The sequence below is a fragment of the Nicotiana tabacum genome, chromosome 11, assembly GCF_000715075.1.
Source record: "Nicotiana tabacum cultivar K326 chromosome 11, ASM71507v2, whole genome shotgun sequence".
NCBI lineage: Eukaryota > Viridiplantae > Streptophyta > Magnoliopsida > Solanales > Solanaceae > Nicotiana > Nicotiana tabacum.
In genome coordinates, this window is record NC_134090.1 from 8588547 (window position 1) to 8614325 (window position 25779).

The window sequence follows — 25779 nt, forward strand, 5'->3', positions numbered from 1 at the left end:
AAGTTCCTAACCAAAAATATAAATTTTACTAACCAAAACTTACTGATTAAAAGTAAGGGAATACTTACCATCCCATTCCATTCTGGTTACATAAAATTGTGTGCGCTACATTTTTCTTGTTTTAGACAAGCATAGACCCCACCCCCACCCCTCTCCTCACCCCCACCCACCTCCAAGGGCGGAACCATCATATTCCCTACGAGTTCAATAGAACCCAGTAGCTTTGGTTAGAATCCTATATTTATCTTTAAAAATCCATTAAATGTGTACAAATTATTTATTTAGAACCCAGTAACTTAAAATGATTAGAATTTTCAAACCCATAAACTTCAAATCCCCGCTCCGCCTCGGCCCACCTCGACAATGAACAAGAGGCTATTTAATTAATGAACTAACAATAGAGAATGTTTCTCTGTGTTTCTCTCTCTCACAAACCAAAAAACATTAGCCTCTCACGTGTAATAGTTTCTGTAGCTTAAGAAATTTATACAATTTGATTCGTACGGCCACTTGGTTTTTGTTACTTCATTTCCTTCTCATTTTCAAGCCTTTATAAGAAAAGCAAACCCCATCAACCCCTTTACCAATTTAGCCTATCTTTGATAGAGAAAATCAATAGTAGAGTATTTTTGAAAGGAAAAATGGCTCTTGAAACTGTTGTTTTCCAACAAGATCCTTTCATTTATAGCCACGAAGATTTTTACAATCTTGGTGGTTTTTTTCATGATTATAATTGGGATTCTTCTCATTCTTCAATAGCACAAAGCTATAATAACAACTCTTCATCCCCCGAAGTTTGCACCGGATTCTTGCCGGCGGAATATACTCCGGTGGAGACTCCGGTTGTTTCTTGCCGGAGAAAAAGACGGCGCACTAAATGTTCTAAGAACAAGGAGGAAATAGAGAACCAAAGGATGACTCACATTGCTGTCGAAAGAAATCGCCGCCGGCAAATGAACGATTACCTCGCCGTTCTCCGATCATTGATGCCTCCTTCCTATGCTCAAAGGGTACTTTTTCTCTCTCACCTACACAAAACCACAAACACACGCACGTAAAGACATGCATTAATAAACATGTTGGCATTTTTTAAACAAAATTTAGCGTCATTATAATTGTTGGTATTATGAGTTTAATTTATATAGATAGACAAAAATCAAGAAAATAAGGTAGATTATTCGCTACAATATTTTAACTAAATTATATTGACAACGAGAAGCGAGTCTTTGAGAATTGATAAAATTGTCTCTGTATGACGTATAGATCACGGGTTCGATCCGTGAAGCAATTACTATGCTTGTATTAGAGTAGCTTGGCTACATAATACCCCTTGAGGTGATGCCCTTCCTTGAACCCTGCGTAAATGCGGGATACTTTATACACTGGGTGGCCCTTTCTTTTTTTATTTTTTTATTTTTTATATTTATACATTGATAATGTAATTTTTTTTAAACCTTACATCCTTATTTTTATAGATTTAGGTTATATGCATAAAAAATGTAAAAAGATTTCTTACAATTCTAATTATAGTAGTTTTAATATATTTTTAGGTTACCATATTAGTCTCGCAGCTTGCTATAAGGAATTTGTAAGTAAATATTTCTACTCTACTATTCATGCATGTATTTTTTATGTACAAAATTTAGCTTAGTTGTATTATTTTGGGTTGGTAACGGGTAGGATCGTCTTTAATTTAATTAAAAAGCAACGTTTAAATTGCCCTAAATTAAAGACTAAGAAGCATCATATCCAGCTTGATAGTTAAAGTCAATTAAGTAGTAAAACATTATTATAAATCATTGGTACAATAATTTAACCTTTTTTTATTTATTAATGTGAACAGGGAGACCAAGCATCAATTGTTGGAGGCGCAATTAATTTTGTAAAAGAACTTGAACAACTTCTTCAATTTTTGGAAGCTCACAAACAACAAGTTAGAAATCAATTATCACCAAATAATGCTTCTCAACATCCATTCTCTAAGTTCTTCACTTTCCCTCAATACTCAACCGGAAACAACCACCCGATGGCCGCCGCCAGCGACGGGACAATGACGGAGGAGAGGCGGTCGGCGGTGGCGGATATCGAGGTGACAATGGTGGAAAATCATGCTAATGTTAAGGTTTTGTCAAGGAGAAGACCAAAACAATTATTGAAGATTGTTAATTGGTTACAAGCTATGTGCCTTACAATTCTTCACCTCACTGTTTCAACAGCTGATCATATGGTTCTTTACTCATTCAGTGTCAAGGTTAGTATATGAACAATTTTCTAAGATTATGTCATTTCGTACTAGATACATTTGACTGGATATAAAATTAAAGAAAAAGGATTTTTAGCACATAATAGAAAGATTTTTTTAAAATATATCATTTTTTTGTTACTGAAACAGACTAAAAAGAAAGAGTGAAATAGTACTCGAATCTATCTAATCTTGAGATTTTGAATATTTATACTCTTGGAATATATAAAAGTTTGATAGTGCATGCAAATAATAAAAGCCAACCATTATATGAAATTCATGGTCGATCCCTGTTATTTCATTTCTTGCTTCTTACTATTATTTTAGACAGCATAATTAAAAAGAAAAAAGTATAATTTGTGGGTCCGGTTGAACTCGATATTTTGGTTAAAGGTTAAAACTTTATATTTTTAAGAAATTTACCGAATATATATAAATTAAATTATTAATTTTGAACTTCATAACTTAAAAAGATTCTGAACCGGTAAACTCTAAATCCACGCGCCATTGTATACAGGAATTCGGACGAATTTAATAGCTTTTGTTTAAACCTTATATTTGTACTAGAGAATTCATAAAATATGTATAGATTTCTAACAACAAACCCCGTAAGTAAGACAAATTAAGGTTCGATAATGAATTCAAAAGTCATAAACTTTAAATTATAACTGCCTCTGATTGTATATATATTCTCATCATATTGGCCAAAATAGATTTGAGTGATGAGAAGCAAAATGAAGGGAATCTAACTATTTGTATTTACATGAGACAGGTGGAAGATAATTGTCAGCTAAATACAGTGAGTGATATAGCAAGTGCTGTGCATGAAATGGTGGCCATGATAATTAAGGAGGAGGCTATGTCTTGTTGAGATGACCTGTCTCTTCTTCTTGTCCTCCCCCCCCCCCCCACACACACACAATGAAAAAAAATATTAAAAAAAGTAAAAAGAAGGGAGAAAATTAAAGCTATTTCTTCTCAAGATTGTATGTATAATTTCTTGTCATTATCAAATCATTGGTTTCTTTAGATTATTGATGACATTGTTTAATTTAGTACTTATGTACAAACTCCAACAAGATCTTAATTCCCCCTCCCCACGCCCACCAAACACATGCCACATGGCCTAGTAGTACTCGAACTTTAGTTTTGAGAATGTTTTTGTTTGTTTTCCTGCAATTATTTTCTATATAGGGACGTTCTGGACCACGATGTGATTTTATATATGTGGGAACTTTCCTTAGAATCTTTTACTCCATTTGTTTGTTTGAAACGAAAATATTATATACAATTATGCATTTCATACAGAGGCGGACTCAGGATTGGAAGATTGTGGGTATACTTTTTGCATTCAATCAAAATTTTCTTTGTATGTAAGGAAGGGCGAAGCTATATATGGCTAAGAGCGGTCACCTGAACACCCTTCGACGAAAAATTATACTATATATAAGATAAAATATTACGTGTTATTGATTTAAAAAGTAGACTTTGAACACCCTTGCATAGTCCACAGGCAAAAGGTATTCAAATCCTGGTTTCACTACTATATGTAAGGTGTCACTATTAATATATTATTATTTTTTAAAGCTTTCCGAGTGCTGGTGATCCCTCGCTTTTTATAATATAGGTTTGTCTCTGAGTACATACTATGTAACTATATGTAATACTAATACTTTTACAATGGTACATAGTGCTAGGGCCAGTTATGCATACCTCAACTACTCCAATGAGTACATGTCATCTTCTACCAATATAAGTATTGGTTAATTATGCCTATTAAAATTTTAGTAGATAAGAAGAAATCATTTAACGTTTTACGGCTTAGGCTAATATACAGAGATTAGTTTGCTCTATTGAGATTTAATTCCTGGTCGATCTTAAATAATTTTATTTTCACCACTTCCAAATACGACGGAGAGTTGGATGGAAAAAAAGTGTATACACCCCTAGTTTGCCGAACATGGTAATTTATTTGCCCTACGGACCGATGGACCCCGTTTTCTACATTAGTAAAATGATTGACAAATAACATAGCACACCAAGTTCATATAAAACCTAGACAAAACCAGTCGTCAATATTCTCAGCAAAACTAAAAAAAATAATCAAAATCATTAACTACAAATTTAATGTTTGTCATAAAGAATTTACTTGTAATTATCTTATAAATAATTTAATTGCGTAACCTTTTGTTATATTGTGAGTGGATGAAACTTGCTCTTTTTCTAAAATAAGGTAGAGTCGATCGACGAGATATAAATCCGTATCCAAAGACACGGACAAGAAACAAACACCAGTTTTAGCCGATAAAGAAAATTAGAACTGTATTAATTTTTGTTTTACTATCTAGTAATTAATGACTTAGTTTCACATAAATAAAGTTGAGTTCCTTACTTTTTCTGTTATCAAAATGACAAAATGTTCAAAATGTTAGGACCGTAAAAGTCAGGTGTCATACGGAAGCTAGCAAAGCAAACCTTGAGCGACGATAAATCATACAACAAAGGAGAAATATATCAGAAGGGACACAAATATTTAACGTGGTTCGGTCAACTGACCTACGTTCACCGCGGAGATGAGTAATCCACTATATAAAAAGAGAGTACAAAATATCGAGAGAACAACCTCACGAAGAGGCAAACACAAGTGACACACTAACACTTGTCCCGTAAAGTTCTCCCCCTAAACACGACTCTTTACCCCATATGGCTACATTGTGGATGTTACTGAATGAAAAGGAAGGATCCTCAATTTACAGAAGTCCAAACTTTTTCCTACAAAAAAAAGGACTAGCCAAGTATAAGAGAATTATAATTTCCTTCTACAAAAAGGAAAACCCAATTAAGGTAATTATATTGCCCTTTCCTTCAACAAATAGAAAAACCAAATATGGTAAGAAAATTATGGCAAACACCTGACACAAAAAGCTTTATGATCAACCGTTTCTGGATAGTTCTTTAGATATGTTAGTCAAAAGTTAATTTACTTTTTGCATAAATCATCTCTTCCTTTTTTTCCCATCACCATCTACTGAAAGCTGGACAATGAAATAACTTCATATACATTTCTTTCTTAGCTCCAATAATAGCAATTTGGAATGTTTTCTTAGCGCATGCCAAGCATAGTTCTACTGTGTTGATCTCCGGTTATTTTCACGTGTTGTCATTAAACTTTATTTATTATAATAGTAAAATCACAACATTATTTTTTCCACATTGAAATAATTGAACTTTATCGATTGTAGTAAAATTACTTTATTTTACCCACTACAATGACATAATTTGTCATCAAGGTAAAGTTACTGTTAGGGGTCGTTTGTAGGATGTATTAGGAAAAAAATAATATATTTATTAGCTTTGGTATTAATTTCTTGTTTGATAAGTACTAGTGTTTTTCAACTTATACACCCTAATTGGTTTATCCTATGTATAAGTAGTACGCAAACCATGACATTAGTAATATCATGATTTTAATACATGGATAAGCATGTACTTCCCCTTATGCAAATGCATGTTATTTTTAATACACCAAACCAATCAGTTAATAAGAAATAATATCAGCCTAACTAATTCAGTATTACTAATCTTCACATTATTACTAATACACTATATTCATTACTATTCTTATACCCCATTCCATATGACCCCTTGTAGCATATAACGTTTTGTGACCTTCTTGTTATAATAAACAAAGTCTAGTTACTTTAGTATGACCAACTAATTAATTATAATTTGCACTACTATCCAATATCTAGGTACCCCAACTCGATAGTGTTTTGGTTGAGCAATTTGTAGAGCTAGCTAGTGTTTCGTAATCGACATTTCCATAACTTAGGAAAAATCCAAATCATTATGTTTATTGACTCAATTCATTTTTTTGGCCCCTAAAAATAATTTCCTTTTCCCTTATATGTATATCTAGAGGATACAAAAGTGAGCATTATTAATTTTGCACCTTCTCGTCAAATCATTTGTCGTCCGTGTCAATTTTATCCAGAAAGGAACATCTTAGCCTATTTCGAGGAAAGTTCAAAGAGATGACAAGTTTTTGTTTTAATCACTTTGTGTTCTATGTTCGTTTTGAAACCCCGACTAAATTAGATTCGCGCCGCGTAACATTCATTGAAGGGAAAACTCTCCCTACTAGAATTTTTTACATACCCAAGTTTCAAACTTACATAGAGATCTGATTAAAAATAAAGGGATGCTATCTATCGTACCACAACTGTTGATTGTAACAAGGTTGTCACTATATAAATATTAGAAATACGAATGAGAAAAGAAATGTGGAGCAAATGATGGAATTTAAGAAGAAAAAAAATTATTCCGGAAAATTTTGCTGGCAGAGAACTAAGAAAATAATTTTTGATAGGACTACAATTTTAGAAGAAAAAGAAAGTCAGTTTTGTAATAAGCATATGCTAGAAAAGAAAGGAGTTGCTTGTTTGAATGAATTTTTTTCAACTTTAAAGGCAATTAGGTACTTGGTCTCCAGAATATGTACTGGTGGAATATTCTTTAATTTTGAAAATCATACCTTGCTAAATTAAAAATGTTGAAGGAAATTTTTGAATGAATATCTCATCTACAAATAATATTGTTGGAAGAAAAGTTGTCGCCTACGCAACCTATCTCCCAAACCAAAGAGATCATCAATTTTTTTTTCTACTCTTCAACTAATTGAATAGATTGAGTTATGACTCGTTTTTTAACTTATTCTGGCCCAACTCATTTTGACTCAAGCAAATTTTTAGCCGATTATGACTCATAATAGAGTTGATCTATAATTTGACCTGTCGAGTTGACCCAAACCACTCATGTCTATGTTACATATGAAAGTGTCACGATTCGGATTTTCCACTGTCGGGATCGTGATTGCGCCTAACTCTTAGAATGCTAGGCAAGCCAACAGATACGATTCTAACATATTAATCATTAACCAAAACAGTAATTAACATTAATTTAAACTAAACAAATATGAAGTGAGGAAATTTTATATCAGTTTAAAACAGTAATACATAACTACCCAAAAGATCGGGTATCACAATCCACGATCTTCTAAGAATTTTCTACAAATAGGGGATTAAAAGAAATACATATGTTCTCGAAATACAAGAAAACAGGGAAACTAGGATGTAAAGAAGGGGACTCCAGGGTATGCAGGCGCCGACAGATCTACCTTAGGTCTCCTGTGGACTGAAAGCAGCAACCCAATCTCTAATCAGTGTGGTCCAGTACTGGGATCTGCACAGAAAGTGCAGAGTGCAGTATCAGTACAACTGATCTCGTGTACTGGTTAGTGCCGAGCCTAACCTCAACGAAGTAGTGACGAGGCTAGGACACGATAAATAACATAAACCTGTGCAGTTAAATCATATACGAGAAAAGTAACAATAACAAAAATTTAACAAATAATAATGGGAAGGGGGAAAACATGCTGGGGAGACTATGAACATTCTGAAAATAGTACAGTACAGAAACACAGTAAATATCATGCTTTGACCCAACGAAAGTAGTAACACAACAATCACGTGCACGACATCACCCTTCGCGTTTTTACTCTCGTCCTTACAATAAGCAACAACAGAAATGACACGACATCACCCTTCGTGCATTAACTCTCTTATAATTATGGCGCGACATCACCCTTCGTGCATTATCAATATCAGAATGCAGCACGACATCATCCTTCGTGCATTAACACTCACTCACAAAACATTGCACGGCATCACCCTTCGTGTTTTACACTTTTCCTCACCCAAACAACAGAAACAATAACAACCCAGCAAAGGAATCATCAATAAACAACCTTGTTTCATCATTTAACTTCACAATATAAATCTCAGCTTGAGTTAATACTCCACAAATATCCAATACCAGGAAAACATAATAAGACTTGTTTAACATGAATAATAACCAATTTAAGCATGAACATTACGTATAAAGAAACACAATAGTCACAAGGATAAGATTTACTCGCATGCTATGACCCGAGAACAACGTATAGATACTCGTCACCTCACCTATACGACGTACTCAACAACTAAACAAGTTGCAAATAAAGCAACAATACCTAATCCCTCAAGCTAAGGTTAGCCACGACACTTACCTCGATTCCACGACCAAACTCAAGACTCAAATACCACTTTATTTTAGATTCCACCTCCAATCCACTCGTACCTAGACACAATTAACTCAATATCAACAATTATTGCTAGGGAATCAACTACATTGCATAAATTAGTTTTCCCAAACTTTTCCCCCAAAAGTCAAAAATCGACCCCGGGCCCGCATAATCAAAACTCGAGGTTCGGACCAAAATCCATTCACACATTCACCCATGTGCCCAAATATGTAATTAGTTTCGGAATCTAACCCCAAATCGAGGTCTAAATCCCAATTATACAAAACCCCCTAATTCTACCCAAATCCTCAATTTCTACCATGAAAACCCTAGATTTTTGGATGAAAATTGATGAAATGTAATGGGTAATTGAAAGAAAGTGGTTTAGAATCATATACCAACACTTTGGGGAAGAACTTATCTCTTGAAAATCACCTCTATGCTTCCTTGGTTTTGAAAATATGAAAGAATGGCAAATTCCCGTTTTGAGTTCTGATTTTAAAACACTGGACATGCCTTCTTCACGTTCGCGAGGGGCCTGTTGCGTTCGCGATGCATTGGGGCCAGAAGGGCCTTCGCGTCGCGATGAGCTGCTCGCGTTCGTGATGGTCTGTCCCCCCTGACCATTGCATTCGTGGGCCTGGGACCACGTTCGCGAAGAGCAACTTGATGATTTCCCCAGCCCACCTCCATTGCACTACGCGTTCGCGTATGGCCGGTCGCGTTCGCGAAGAGCTAACCCTCAGTCCCTTGCGTTCGCGACCAGAGCCTCGCGTTCGCGTAGAAGAAAACCCTCCCCAGCCCAGCTTTCACTTCGCGTTCGCGGGAGTTGCTTTGCGAACGCGAAGCACAAAATGTCAGCATATCAGCAGCAACAACACAGCAGATTTTCTAAGCGTAAATCACCCCGTAGCCTATCCAAAACTCACACGAGCCCTCGGAGTTCCAAACCAAACATGCACACAACTCTAAAAACATCATACGAACTTGCTCGCGAGATCAAATCGCCAAAATAACACCTAGAACTACGAATTTAGCATCAAAATCAATAAAATTCTCAAGAACACTTAAAGTTTCTATTTTCACAACCGAGAGTCCGAATCACGTCATATAAACTCCGTTTTTCATCAAATTTTACGGACATGACTTAAATGCCATATTAAACTTGTACCGGGCTCCGAAATAAAAATACGGGCCCGATACCAACAAGATCAATCATTATTTAATTTCTAAAAACCATTATATTTTTCAGTTTAACAATTTTCGTCAAAAATTCATTTCTCGGGCTAGGGACCTCGGAATTCTATTCCTGGCGTACGCCCAAGTCCCATATTTACTACAGACCCTCCGGAACCGTCAAAATATGGGTCCGGATTCGTTTACTCAAAATGTTAACCGAAGTCAACTTAAATCAATTTTAAAGGCAAAACTTAATATTTTCTCAAATTTTCACATAAAGGCTTTCCGAAAATGCGTTCGGACTGCGCACACAGTTCGAAGAGAAAGAAAATGAGGTTTTGAAGGCCTCGGAACCCCGAATTAAATTCTAAAATACGAGTTGACCTTTTGGGTCATCACAGAAAGATCAAGTTACATCCACTAATAGTACAACAAATATTCACCCAATTATTTCATTAATGAAGTAATTATTCTTATCAACTTGTGTTCAAATAAGCAACGTAAAAAATGTTGGCCTAGAATAACATATTACACCCTCGAACATTTTGTCCGTTCCTTTTGTTTTATTTTATTTTAAATAGGGGACATCATTTCCAAGTAATATTATTACACATTACACCAAATCAAAAGACAGCAACAGTTTGAAATTAACTGGAAATATGTCCAGTAAAATTGGTAAAGGTGGCCATTGAAATTAACGTACCATATTGTACTTAGAAGAAAAGAAAGAAAAGTAGGAAAGATTTGCTATGGTCCAGCAATATAATTGGAAAGAAACTAGATATGTGTAACTGAATAAATAAACAAAAGCTGTTCGACGTAAATCAGATGTACTTTTTTTTTTTGCTTTTTCTCTAGTTGAATCTTTTGAGCAACGACATTTGCTAAAAGACATGTTAAAAAAGAGCCTTGAGGTGAAATCTCTCTGGACAATGCAATTATTTGTTCATGAGAAAGCTCACTAACAAAATTGAAAATCCAAACTATGATTCTGTCAGCCCTTTTCACATCAAAAGATAGGTGTAATTTGGCTATCAAAAGCGAATGATGACACAAACTTACTTGGAAAAGGAGCATATATAAAAAAAAGTTTTATGCACTGCCAGAGTACAGAAATTTCCAAGTTTTACATCAGTTTTGGTATAAGGAAGAAGAATTAACTTAAATAGTCGCGTACTGTCGCGATCCAAATTTTCCATCATCGGGATTATGATGGTGCCTAACTCTTAGAATGCTAGGCAAGCCAACAGATACAGTTCTAATACACTAATCACTAACCAAACAGTAATTAACAATAATTTAAACTAAACAAATAAGGAGAGCAAAATTTTTATAACAGTTTAAAACACTAATACACGACTACCCAAAAGATCTAGTGCCACAATCCACAAATGTCTAAGAGTTTCTACAAATACTGATTTAAAGAAAATACATCGAGAATGAAAGAAAACAGGAAAACTAAGATAGAGGGAAGGGGACTCCAGGGTCTGCGAACGCCGGCAGATCTACCTTGGGTCTTCTATGGACTGAAGGCAGCAACACAAACTCTGATCAGTGCGTTCCAGTACTGGGATCTGCACAGAAAGTGCAGAGTGCAATATCAGTATAACCGACCCCATGTACTGATAAGTGTCGAGCCTAACATCGGCGAATTAGTGACGAGTCTAGGACATGACAAATAACATAAACCTGTGCAGCTAAATCATATACGAGAAAATAACAATAACGAAAATTTAACAGATAATAACAGAAAGGAGGAAAACATGCTGAGGGGACTATGAATATTCTGAAAATAGTACAGTACAGAAACAAAGTAAATATCATGCTTTGAACCAACGAAAGTAATAACACAGCAATCACGTGCACGACATCACCCTTCGTACTTTTACTCTCGTCCTTACCATAAGAAACAACAGAAACAACACGGCATCACCCTTCGTGCATTAATTCTCTCATAATCATGGCACGACATCACCCTTCATGCATTATCAATATCAGAGTACGACACGACATCACCCTTCGTGCATTAACACTCACAAAATACGACATGACATGACCCTTCGTGCATTAACACTCACTCACAATATCCTGCACGGCATCACCCTCCGTGCTTTACACTCTTCCTTACCCAAACAATAGAAAACAATAACAACCCAGCAAGGGATCATCAATAATCAATCTCGTTTCAACATTTAACTTCACAATATAAATCTCAACTTGAGTCAATACTCAATCAATATCCAAAATCAGGAAGAACATAATAAGGCTTGTTTAACACGAAGAATAACCAGTTTAGGCATGGACAATACGTATAAAGAAACACAACAGTCACAGGTATAAGACTCACTCACATGCTATGACCCGACAACATTGTATAAATACTCGTCACCTCACCTATACGTCGTACTCAACAACCAAACACGTAGCAAATAAGACAACAATACCTAATCCCTCAAGCTAAGGTTAGCCACAACACTAGCCTCGATTCCACGACCAAACTCAAACCTCAAATGCCGTTTTCCTCTAGATTACACCTCCAATTCAGTCATTTCTAGCCACAATTAGCTCAATCTCATCAATTATTGCTAAATGAATCAACTACAATGCATAAATTTAGTTTTCCCAAACTGTCCCCCAAAAAGTTAAAAATTGACCCCGGGCCCGCTTGGTCAAAACTCGAGATTCGCACCAAAATTCATTCACCCATGAGCCCAAATATGTAATTAGTTTCGAAATCCGACCCCAAATCGAGGTCTACATTCCCAAATTCGTAAAATTCCCAATTCTCTTAAAATCCCTAATTTCTATCCTTAAAGAACAAGATTTAGTCCTGGAAATCTAATGGGTGTTGATAGAAATTGAAAGGAATGAGTTTTGGAACACGAACGTATGATTTGGTGTTGAATCCCCACTTCAAAATTTTCCCAAGGTCGAGTTCTATGGAAGAAAATATAAAATTTTGAAGAAATCCCGTCTTTGGTTTTGATTTTAAAACACTAGACAAACCTTATTTGCGTTCACGAGAGATCTGTCGCATTTGCGAAGCTACGGTACTAGTGACCTTTGCATTTGCGAGACACTATACGCGTTCACGAAGGTATATCCCCCCCAACCTTCGCGTTCGCTATCCACTTGTCGCGTTCGTGTAGAGTATCTTTCCCCTCCCCTAGTTCCCATTCTTCATGTTCGTGAAGGGTAATGCCCCCAACGCTTCGCGTTCGTGACTAGTGCTTCACATTCGCATAGAAGGATTGATCCCTTAGACAAATTTACTCTTCGCGATCGCGGGAGTTGCTTCGCTATCGCGAAGTACAAAATACCTGTGCACCTACAACATCAAAACAATAGAAATTTCTAAGTCCAAAACATCTCGAAACCTATCCGATACTCACCCGAGCCTTCGGGGCTCCAAACCAAACATGCACGCAAGTCTAAAAATATTATACGAACTTGCTCGTGCGATCAAATCGCTAAAATAACACCTACAACTACGGATTTAGCATTAAAATCAATGAAATTCTCAAGTACACTTAAAGTTTCTAATTTTCACAACTGAGGGTCCGAATCACGTCATATAAACTCCGTTTCTCACCAAATTTTACAGACATGACTTAAATACCATATTAAACATGTCCCAGGCTCCGGAACCAAAATACGGGCCCGATACCAATCAGGTCAAACATTATTAAATTTCTAGAAACCATTATATTTTCAGTTTAACAATTTTCTTCAAAAAATTATTTCTCAGGCTAGGGACCTCGGAATTCAATTCCGGGAATACACCCAAGTCCCATATTTTACTACGGACCCTTCGGAACGTCAAAACACGGGTCTGGATCTTTTTACTTAAAATGTTGACTGAAGTCAACTTAAATCAATTTTAAAGGTAAAACCTAATATTTTCTCAAGTTTTCACATAAAGGTTTTCCGAAAATGCTCCTGGACCGCGCACACAATTCGAGGAGAAAGAAAAAGAGGTCATGAAGTCCTCGGAGCCCCGGGTTTGGTTCTAAAACATGAGATGACCTTTTGGGTCATCACATTCTCCACCTCAAAAACAATCGTTCGTTATTGAACGGACATATAAAAGTACCTGAGCTAGTGAAAAGATGGGGATATCTGCTCCGCATATCGGACTTGGACTCCCAGGTAGCTGCCTTGATAGGCTGACCTCTCCACTACACATGAACCGAAGGATAACTCTTCGATCTCAACTGACGAACCTGCCTGTCTAGAATAGCTATCGGCTCCTCCTCGTAGGTCAAATCCCTGTCCAGCTGGACAGTGCTGAAATCTAACACGTGGGATGGATCACCGTGATACTTCCGAAGCATGGACACAAGAAACACTGGATGCGCTGCTGATAAGACTGGTGGCAACGCAAGTCTGTAAGCCATCTCTCCCACTCGATCAAGAATCTCAAAAGGCCCGATGAACCTAGGGCTTAACTTCCCCTTCTTCCCAAATCTCATCACACCCTTCATAGGTGACAACCGAAGCAACACTCTCTCTCCGACCATGAATTCCACATCACGAACCTTACGGTCGGCATAACTCTTTTGCCTGGACTAAGCTATATGGAGTCTATCCTGGATGATCTTAACCTTATCCAAGACATCATGTACCAAATTCGTACCCAATAACCGAGCCTCTCCTGGCTCAAACCATCCAACCAGTGACCGACAATACCTACCATATAATGCCTCATAGGGAGCCATCTAGATGCTCGACTGATAACTGTTGTTGTAGGCAAACTCTGCTAACATCAAGAACTGATCCCAAGAACCTCCAAAGTCAATAACACAGGCGCAGAGCATATCCTCCAAAATCTGAATAGTACGCTCGGACTGTCTGTCCGTCTGAGGATGAAATGATGTGCTTAACTCGACCCGCGATGAAGACGAACGATCTCATGGATATAGATCTCTGCCAACCGCTACGAGGAATAGGAAATTGCCACAAGAATGAAACGCGCTGACTTGTCAGCCTATCCACAATGACCCATACTGCATCGAACTTCCTCTGAGTCCGTGGGAGTCCAACAACAAAGTCCATAGTGATACGCTCCCACTTCCACTCTGGAATCTCAATCTTCTAAAGCAAACCACCAGGTCTCTGATGCTTGTACTTTACTTGTTGATAATTCAAACATCGAGCGACATATTCAATAAAGTCCTTCTTCACCCCCCTCCACCAATAATACTGCCGCAAGTCCCGGTACATCTTAGCAGCACCCGAATGAATAGAATACCGGAAACTGTGGGCCGCCTCTAGAATCAACTCGTGAATCCCCTCCACATTAGGTACACATACACGACCCTATATCCTCAAAACTCCATCATCTCTAACTGTAACCTACTTGGCATCCCCGTGTTGCACCGTGTCCCTAAGGACAAGCAAATGAGAATCTTCGTACTGCCGCTCCCTGATATGCTCAGACAAGGAAGACCGAGCGACCGAACAAGCTAGAACACGACTAGGCTCAAAAACATCCAACTTCACGAACTGATTGGCCAAAGCCTGGATATCCAATGCAAGCGGTCTCTCACCGACTGGAATATATGCAAGGCTGCCCATGACTAGATGACCTCCTACTCAAAGTATCGACCACCACATTGGCCTTCTCGGGACGATACAAGATGGTAATATCATAGTCTTTCAATAGCTCCAACCATCTCCTCTGCCTCAAATTTAGCTCTTTTTCCTTGAACAAATACTGCAAACTCTTGTGATCCTTGAACACCTTACATGACATACCATATAAATAGTGCCTCCAAATCCTCAGCGCGTGAACAATGGCTGCTAGCTCCAAGTCATGAACTGGATAGTTCTTCTCGTGAATCTTCAAATGTCGTGATGCATATACAATAACCTTTTCATCCTGCATCAATACCGCACCAAGTCCAATACGAGATGCATCACAATATACTATATAGGGCCCTGAACTGGTGGGCAATACCAATACTAGTGCTGTAGTCAAAGCTGTCTTGAGATTCTGAAAGCTCGCCTCACACTTGTCTGACCACCTGAACGGGGCACCCTTCTAGGTCAACCTGGTCATCTGGGCTGCTATGGATGAAAACCCCTCCATAAACCGGTGGTAGTAACCCGCCATGCCCAAGAAGCTGCGGATCTCTGTAGCTGATATGGGCCTAGGCCAGTCCTTGACTACCTCAATCTTCTTAGGATCCACCTGAATACCTTATGCTGATACAACGTGACCCAAGAATGCAACTGAACTCAACCAAAACTCACATTTCAAAAACTTAGCATATAACTGGTTGTCCCTTAGAGTCTGAAGAACGTCTCGAAGATGCTGCTCATGCTCCTCTCAGCTACGGGAGTAGATCAAGATATCATTAATAAAAACAATCACGAAGGAATCCAATAGGGCTTGAACACTCGGTTCATCAAATCCATGAATGCTGCTGGGTATTTGTCAACCCAAATGACATCACTAGAAACTCATAATTCCCGTACCGAGTGCAAAAAGCTGTCTTAGGGATATCGTATGCCCTAATCCTCAATTGATGGTAACCATACCTCAAATCAATCTTCGAAAACACTTTTTGGCACCCTGAAGCTGATCAAATAAGTCATCAATCCTCGACAATGGATACTTGTTCTTGATGGTGACTTTGTTCAACTGCCGATAATCTATCAACATCCTCATCGATCCATCTTTTTTCTTCACAAATACCATCGGTGCACCCCAAGGCGAGACATTGGGCCTAATGAATCCCTTATCAAGAAAATCTTGCATTTGTTCCTTCAATTCTTTCAACTCTGGCGGGGCCATTTGGTATGGCAGAATAAAAATGGGCTGAGTTCCCGGAGCCAGATCAATACAAAAGTCAGTATCCCTATCGGGTGGCATCCCCGACAAGTCTGCAAAAAATACCTCTGGAAACTCACGAATAACTGGTACGGAATCCATGGAAGGAACCTCCGCACTAGAATCACGAACATAAGCCAAATAAGCCAAACACCCCTTCTTGACCATGCGCCGAGCCTTCATATAAGAAATAACTTTGCTGGTAGAATGACCAGGAGTCCCTCTCCACTCCAATCGAGGCAATCCCGGCAAGGCTAAGGTCACAGTCTTGGCATGACAATCCACTATAGCATGATAAGGTGACAGCCAATCCATCCCCAAAATAATATCGAAATCGACCATATCAAGAAGTAGGAGATCTACATTAGTCTCAAGACCTCCAATAATAACCACACATGAGGGATAAACATGCTCTACAACAATAAAGTCACCCACCGGTGTAGACACAAATACAGGAGCACTCAAAGCATCATAAGGCACAACCAAATTAAAGTAAAGTAAGATGACACATATGAGTATGTAAATCCTGGATCAAATAGAACTGAAGCATCTCTACTACAAATTGAAACCGTACCTGTGATAATGGCATCGGATGCCTGAGCCTCAGGCCTGGCTGGGAAAGCATAACATCGGGGCTGAGCCCCACCACTCTAAACTACATCCATGGGACGACCTCCTGTTGGCTGGCCTCTACCTCTAGCATCCTAACGTCCACCTCTAATACCTCCACCTCTAACTGCCTGATCCCTACCTCTAGCTGGTTGAGCGGGCGGTGGAACACCCGGTTCCAGAACCATGGCACGAGAACCCTGATGCTGAGAACTGCTCGATGCTCGAGGGCAAAATCTAGCAATGTGCCTCGGATTGCCACAAGTATAACAAGACCTTGCCTGCTGAGACTGCTGATCCTGAAACTGACACTAACGGTCAGAGTAACCACCCTGAAAACTCTAGAGCGGAGGTGCACTGATAGGGGTTGATGATGTATTATACAATAGCTGAATAGAATACTGCATATGAGGGCCACGGCCACCTGAAGTACCATGAGAAGCCTGAAGTACTGAATGAAACAGCCTGGGAGGATGGCCTCTACCGAAAGAATCCCTGCCTCCAGACGAGGCACCACTGAACCTACCAGAATGACGAGGTCTCTTGTCAGACCCCTGATCACTCCCCTGAGCTAGAACCATCTCAACCCGCCTGGCCACATTGGCCGCATCCTATAAAGAAATCTCACTCCCCATCTCCTTAGCCATCTGCAATCTGATAGGCTGAGCGAGTACCTCAATAAACCTCCTCTCTCTCTCTCTCTCTCTCTCTCTCTCTCTCTCTCGGTGGGGAGTATAAGAAGAGCATGACGAGCCAAATCAACAAACCTAGTCTCGTATTGAGTAACAGTCATAGAACCCTACTGAATATGCTCAAACCGCCTGCTGTAGTCCTCTCTTTGAGTGACAGGAAGGAACTTCTCGAGAAATAGCTGAGAGAACTAGTCCCAAGTCAAGGCAGGCGACCCAGCCGGTCTAGTCAACACAAAATCATTCCACCATCTCTTGGTGGACCCTATCATCTCGAATATAGCAAAGTCGACCCTATTGGTCTCTACTATCCCCATGTTCTGCAACACCTCATGGCAACAATCAAGATAATCCTGGGGGTCCTCAGAAGCTTACCCACTGAAGTGAACCGGGAAAAGCTTGGTGAACTTATCCAACCTCAGCAAAGCTTCAGCAGACATGACTGGTCCACCAGCGGCCTGAGCCGTAATAATCGCCTGAGCTACTCCCACTGGCTGAGCTACTGGAGTCTGAAACTGAGGAGCCATCTACTTTGGAGTGTGAGTAGCGGGAGTCTAGACTCCTTCCCCAGCCTGAGAGACAGCTGGTGCTTTAGGAAATGTGCCAGTCTGAGCTATGCTCTCCATAAGGCCCACTAGACGGACCAAAGCATCCCGAAGTATCGGGGTAGCGATGAACCCTTCTAGAACCTGAGATGGCCCTGCCGGAACGGTTTGAGCCAGAACCTCATCATCAAACTCCACCCGAGGCTTCGCTACTGGTGCTGCTGTTCAAGCTCTAGGTTGAGTCCTGCCCCTGGATCGGCCTCTAGCACGGCCTCGTCCTCGTCCTCTGCACCTCGTAGGAGCTTCCACTAGGGGCTCGGGTTGCTAATCATCTGATGAAGCAGTATATATTCTCGCCATCTGTGAAAAAACAGAGTAGGAGTTCAATTAGCATTGAGAAATCAAATCTCACGACATAGAAGAATAGATATGAAGATATTCCTAAACTCTGTAGACTCTAAGGGATAAGCGCGGACGTCTCCATATCGATCCCTCAAACTCTACCTAACTTGTTTGTGAACTGTGAGACCTAGGTAACCTAGTGCTCTAATACTAACTTGTCACGACCCGAATTTCCCACCACCGGGATCGTGATGGCGCCTAACTCTTAGAATGCTAGACAAGCCAAAAGATACAGTTCTAACACACTAATCACTAACCAAACAGTAATTAACAATAATTTAAACTAAACAAATAAGGAGTGTGGAAATTTTATAATAGTTTAAAACACTAATACACGACTACCCAAAAGATCTGGTGTCACAATCCACAAGCGTCTAAGAGTTTCTACAAATACTGGTTTAAAGAAAATACATTTGTTCTCGAACTAAAAGAAAATAGGGAAACTAAGATAGAGGGAAGGAGACTCCAGAGTCTGCGAACGCCGGTAGATCTACCTTGGGTCTCCTGTGGACTGAAGGTAGCAACCCAAACTCTAATCAGTGCAGTCCTGCAGTCTAATATCGGGATCTACATACAAAGTGCAGAGTGCAGTATCAGTACAACCAACCCCATGCACTGGTAAGTGCCGAGCCTAACCTCGGTGAAGTAGTGATGAAGGCTAGGACACGACAAATAACATAAACCTGTGCAGTTAAATCATATACAAGAAAAATAACAATAACGAAAATTTAACAGATAATAACGGGAAAGGGGAAAATATGTTAAGGGGACTATGAATATTTTGAAAATAGTACAGTACAGAAACACAGTAAATATCATGCTTTGAACCAACGAAAGTAATAACACAATAATCACGTGCACGACATCACCCTTCGTGCTTTTACTCTCGTCCTTACCATAAGAAATAACAGAAATGGCACAACATCACCCTTCGTGCATTAACTCTCTTATAATCATGGCACGACATCACCCTTCGTGCATTATCAATATCCGAATACGGCATGACATCATCCTTCGTGCATTAACACTCACAGAATATGACATGACATCACCCTTCGTGCACTAACACTCACTCATAATATCCTGCACGATATCACCCTTCGTGTTTTACACTCGTCCTTACCCAAACAACAGAAAACAATAACAACCCAGCAAGGGAATCATCAATAACCAACCTCGTTTCAACATTTAACTTCACAATATAAATCTCAACTTGAGTCAATACTCAACCAATATCCAAAATTAGGAAGAACATAATAAGGCTTGTTTAACATGAAGAATAACCAGTTTAGGCATGAACAGTACGTATAAAGAAACACAACAGTCACAGGTGTAAGACTCACTCGCATGCTATGACTTGAAATTAACGTATAGATACTCGTCACCTCACCTGTACGTCTTACTCAACAACCAAACACGTAGAAAATAAGGCAACAATACCTAATCCCTCAAGCTAAGGTTAGCCACAACACTTACCTAGATTTCACGGCCAAACTCAAGCTTCAAATACCGTTTTTCATCTAGATTCCAACTCCAATCCATTCGTATCTAGCCACAATTCACCCATTAACCCACAAGCCTAAATATGTAACTATTTTTGGAATCCTACCCCAAATCGAGATCTAAATTCTCAAATTTGTAAAATCCCCAATTCTCCTAAAATCCCTAATTTCTACCCTTAAAGAACATGATTTAGGCCTAGAAATCTAGTGGTGTTGATGGAAATTGAAGGGGATGAGTTTTAGAACACGAACTTATGATTTGGTGTTAAATCCCCACTTCAAATATCGCCGAAGGTCGAGTCCTATGGAAGAAAATATGAAATTTTGAAGAAATTCCGTTTTTGGTTTTGATTTTAAAACACTGGACAGACCTTATTCGCGTTCGCAAAAGGTCTATCGCGTTCACGAAGCTACGGTCCTAGTGACCTTCGCATTCGCGAGACACCCTACGCGTTTGCGAAGGTATATCCCCCGAACCTTCGCGTTCGCGAGCCACTTGTCGCGTTCGCGTAGAGTATCTTTCCCCTCCCCTAGTTCCCATTCTTCGCGTTCACGAAGGGTAATGCCCCCAACGCTTAGTGTTCGCGACCGGTGCCTCGCGTTCGCATAGAAGGATTGCTCCCTTAGACAAATTTACTCTTCGCGATCGCGGGAGTTGCTTTGCGATTGCAAAGTACAAAATACCTGTGCACCTGCAACAGCAAAACATCTCGAAACCTATCCGAAACTCACCAGAGCCCTCGGGGCTCCAAACCAAACATGCACACAAGTCTAAAAATATCATAAGGACTTTCTCGTACGATTAAATCACTAAAATAACACCTAAAACTACGGATTTAACATCAAAATCAATGAAATTCTCAAGAACACTAAAAGTTTCTATTTTTCACAACCTAGGGTCTGAATCACGTCATATAAATTCCGTTTCTCACCAAATTTCACAGACATGACTTAAATACCTTATTAAATCTGTAGCGAGCTCCAGAACTAAAATACGGGCCCGATACCAACCAAGTCAAACATTATTAAATTTCTTGAAACCATTATATTTTTCTATTTTACAATTTTCTTCAAAAATTCATTTCTCGGGCTAGGGACCTCAGAATTCAATTCCGGACATATGTCCAAGTCCCATATTTTACTACGGACCCTCTGGGACAGTCAAAATATGAGTCTGGGTCCATTTACTCAAAATATTGACCGAAGTCAACTTAAATCAATTTTAAAGGAAAAACTTAATATTTTGTCAAATTTTCACATAAAGACTTTCCGGAAATGCGTACGGACTGCGCACGCAATTCAAGGAGAAAGAAAAGGAGGTCTTGAAGGCCTCAGAACCCCGGATTGGGTTCTAAAACACGAGATGACCTTTTGGGTCATCACACTTACCTAACTACTTAAATTAAAAATAACCAATAAATATATAATATATGTATAATTCATGTATAATATGCATATAATCATATATAATCAATGTATAATATATGTATACTAGCTAAATAAAATAAACAACGAATCCAACCAGTTATTTGTATAAAGATCCCTATAAAAAGTTACATGTTATTGTAACTTGTAAGCAACTTAATCTATCGTGTAAAAAGCCATTTATAATATTAGTGCATAAAATAAAAATGATTTTTTGGAAAAAACATTTTTATTTCTCTTTTATTTAGTGTGTGTCCTAAAGTTTAGAAAGGATGACAAAAAAGAGAAATAAGAACTGAACATTGAGAAGATTTGTTCTCGCAAAAAGTTGAGAAATATAGAGAAGTCCATATAGGTTAAAGAAGAAAGCTACAAATGAAATAAAGCTACCTATACGAGCCTATGATCTGAAAATCATGCTTTCTTTGAAAAATAACCTACTTTCTAATTTCTAAGTTAGTGTGAATGCAAATTGTACCAACGGAAAAGGGTTAAATATATCTTTGTAATATCAGAAAAAAATTTAAATATATCTTTCGTTATACTTTGATTCCATATATACCCTTATCGTTATATTACTAGTTTAAATATATCTATTTTCCGTTAGCTTGTTCTAAGTGGACATCCAATCTTATATGACACTGACATTTGATGATGTAGATGCCCCATGACTTGCCATTTCAGCGCCCTAAATCATTTTACCCCTCCCTTCTATTTTTTTTCCACTACTAAAATTTTCTTTCCCTCCACCACTATTATTACCATTACCGCTACTGTGAAAAATATTGTATTTTAAATTTTAGTCTTTTATATATGAATTAGTTGCGCTGAGGTGGCACACCATGTGACATCTACCTCATTAAATATCAGTGTCACATAGGATTGAATATTCACCTTGGACAAACTTAACAAAAGAATGTATATTTAAACCAATAATATTATGTCATGATTATATTTGGACCTAAAATATAATAAGAATATATTTAAATTTTTTCTGATTGTACATGAATATATTTGGTGGTTTGCCGTCGTACGAAAGGCTTCTTTCGTCACTTTCAGGTGACTATGCTTAGGCGTTGAACGAATCAAGCTAATCGTATGCATAATTTCTAGACTCTCTTAGCCGTTGAAACTAAAAATAGATGGTGGAATCAGAAGCCCTTGATCTTTGATTAATAATATACTTGTGGATATGAAATGACTCAAAAGCAATGAAAGAAGTAGAATTTTTTTAATTGCTGAATACCGCTCCTTAAAAATATTTTTAGCTTTGATCTATTGACTCACTAACAAACAAACAAAAAAATGACACAAGGAAAAGTAACTGATTTACATTGCAGATTTTATATATTGAAATGTGCGACCATCTCTTTAAGAAAATATAATCACGCTTAATTATGCTTTATAAAAAAACTAAGTGGTCGTTGTAAATATATTTCGGTTAACAAGTCCGGAGTCAAATCCTACAGAGAATTAATCTATTAAGCACAACTACTAGACTCGCACAAATTCACACAATCAATCTTCAGAAATATTTAAATAACAAATTGGATGTTTACTACTAAGGATTTAGTTATGGAAATGCAGTAATTAATAACTAACTACGAACAGGTTGTAGACAAGATTTGGAATGGTCTAAGGTTCTGATTTCTCCTATTGTCAGAATCCTTTCCGCTACGTTTTCTATAAATTTGCCTAAGTTTTCTCTACCGATCATGAGCTCTCTGAGTGTCGTAATTCTCTCCCGAGTAACTAGCATAATTTACTAGACATATTCTTCTGAATTACGCTGCACTAAGTTACGGCTCACTCGGATCGCACCAAGGTTTCGCTATTCCTAATATCACTTTTATACCATTCGTATTGATCCCTCATATATGTTAGGAGTAATATTATTCAACAACTACCTAGATATGCACTCTCTTCCGAGTAATACACACTAAATAAGCACAGTCGATTGAGAGCTCTTCAACCAACCCCCATAAAACATAGTTAAACAAATAGAGAAAAAGCTACGGCAAATCTATATTAACGTAACAAGAAAATCATCCTCCATAGGTTCCATCAAAACCCTATATTAGAATTTTAGCTACTCATACTCATAGTAACAATATCCCAAGTATTTTGTATAAATAAATTACAAAGTAAAGATGAAGGAATATAGAAATCGATGATTCTGTCTCCCAACGGTGTTCCACGAGATATTCTTGCCTCCGGTCGCAAAACTGCTTCAAAAGTGGTGTTTATTGTCTATTTATATGTGTAGGAAAAGACCTAAACGATATAGCGCAGTCCAAGTCCAACAAGGAGACAAAATAATCCTTCAAAATTCGGATCAGGCTCGCTATGGACCGTGCCTCGCGAGGTAAAACGCGAGATGAATCTCGCCGCAGACTGTGCGGCGCCTGCTTCCACGCGAGCTCAACCTCGCCCCACCCCTTGGGCCACCTGCTCCCACACGAGCTCAAAGGCTTGCCTCGCTAGCTCTAACGCGAGCTTCTGGGCGCTCATCGCCTGGTGCTTCATTTTTTCGTTGCTCACTTCTTTCTTTCTTCTTTCCTACTATTTTCGAGCACGCTTTATACTTTAAATATTCCTTTTACACTAATTTCATCTCCAATGTACCTACACATAAAATAGACTCTATTACGCGCAAATAAAGTATAGTCTAGCATTAAAGCACCTCAAATGTAAGGTAAATAATGTACTAAAATATGGAATTATAGCCAAACATCAATACCCCACACTTAAACGTTTCTCGTCCTCGAGCAATCAAACTACACTTATAGACACGAACATTTTAAGCAATTCCCTTAACTCGTCACACTAAGAATCTTTAAAATATACCAAGCACAAATGTGTAACATCCTCACCTCAAGATTTGACTCACAAATACCATGCATTATTCATAATTCACTTACTTACTCTAACATGGAGGTCAATGACATTACCTTTCTGTCATGAATCACATGCCCTCACATAACAAAAGAGACTAGTTCCACACACAATAAATTTGAAGACCGTAGGAACTCAAAATAGGAAGAATTCACTCGCTCTAAGAAATAACATTCATAAGCCACAAATGATGCACCATAGGCTTGCCCGTAGTGTAATACTCTACAAATCGAGCTCATTCAGTCTAGGATCAAGTAGGACTTTAATTGGTTGTAATGTAGGTTACGGGTTAGGTAGGATACATTTGGATATGAGTGACTACACCTCCCTTAAGCACTTTAATACATATACTTCTACACTCAAGCCCATACTTATGTCAAACCAAAACTCCACCTTCATATCAATGTATATATACTTGATGGTGGTGGCTAGTGATATACTTGTGCTTAAAAAAGTATGGGGTAATATATACATATATATTCCTTCAATCCAAGTGACTTTTATTGATATTTTTTTTTTCAAAATGGTGCACCTTTCTCCTTATTTCATTTGTTCCACTCAAAAGCCAAACCACTATCCCACACTTTAACTTTTATACAATTCATCATAATCAAGCGCTCATGAGAGGCGACAAGGTTCAAATATATGGTCAGCTCAAATAAAGGGGTAAGGCTTATAATGTGGTTACCAAAGAAACAGGATTATAGGCTCAAAAGGGTTAACTACGTTATATGGCATTTAGGCGGGTAAACTATATATATATCTGGCTTAACAAAGAAATGCCTATATCACTTCCCAGACTGAACAAAACTACTATTCTATTTTGCACACACAGAGCAAGTTCTAGACATCAACGACACTGCACAAAATACATACAAACCTCACACAGACATGGCACATAACTCACTCAGGATTGGTTTTATCACGACACTCTAGTCAATGCAGTTAAGCAAATTTAAGAATCTACGGTTTAAGGTACCTATACTAGAGTCAAACATTGAGCCTAAAAGTCACAACCAGAGTACTCACTATTCTCCAGCATAACAAAGTCAAGAGATATCGCTGCAATTCAATTCATAGCATAGTGGTTTCTACTCTTGAAAATAAAACTAACTACACCCGGTTCAACTAAAACCCTTGGAAAAGAACCGCGGGATAAAGAAAACCCAAGGGAAAATTACTACATTACCTACAAGAAAATCTTTTTATTTTTTTTCTTTAGACTTAATTCCCTCAAGAAAACTATCTAGGTGATCCATCAACGGGAAGTGTCCATTTTTTTTTAATTTTTTTATTAACGCTAAGACGACACTAACTAAAAATTAATAGAACAAG

General features: G+C 38.2%; 1 protein-coding gene across 1 annotated transcript; it reads left to right on the top strand.

The window, feature by feature from the left end:
• Positions 1-423: 423 nt before the first annotated feature.
• On the top strand, positions 424-3271 carry LOC107777889 (transcription factor bHLH94-like). Its single transcript, XM_075224740.1, has 3 exons — positions 424-1010; positions 1844-2251; positions 3015-3271. Exons 1-3 carry the CDS (start codon positions 642-644, stop codon positions 3111-3113), a joined length of 876 nt encoding a protein of 291 aa, XP_075080841.1. The 5' UTR covers positions 424-641; the 3' UTR covers positions 3114-3271.
• Positions 3272-25779: the final 22508 nt, after the last annotated feature.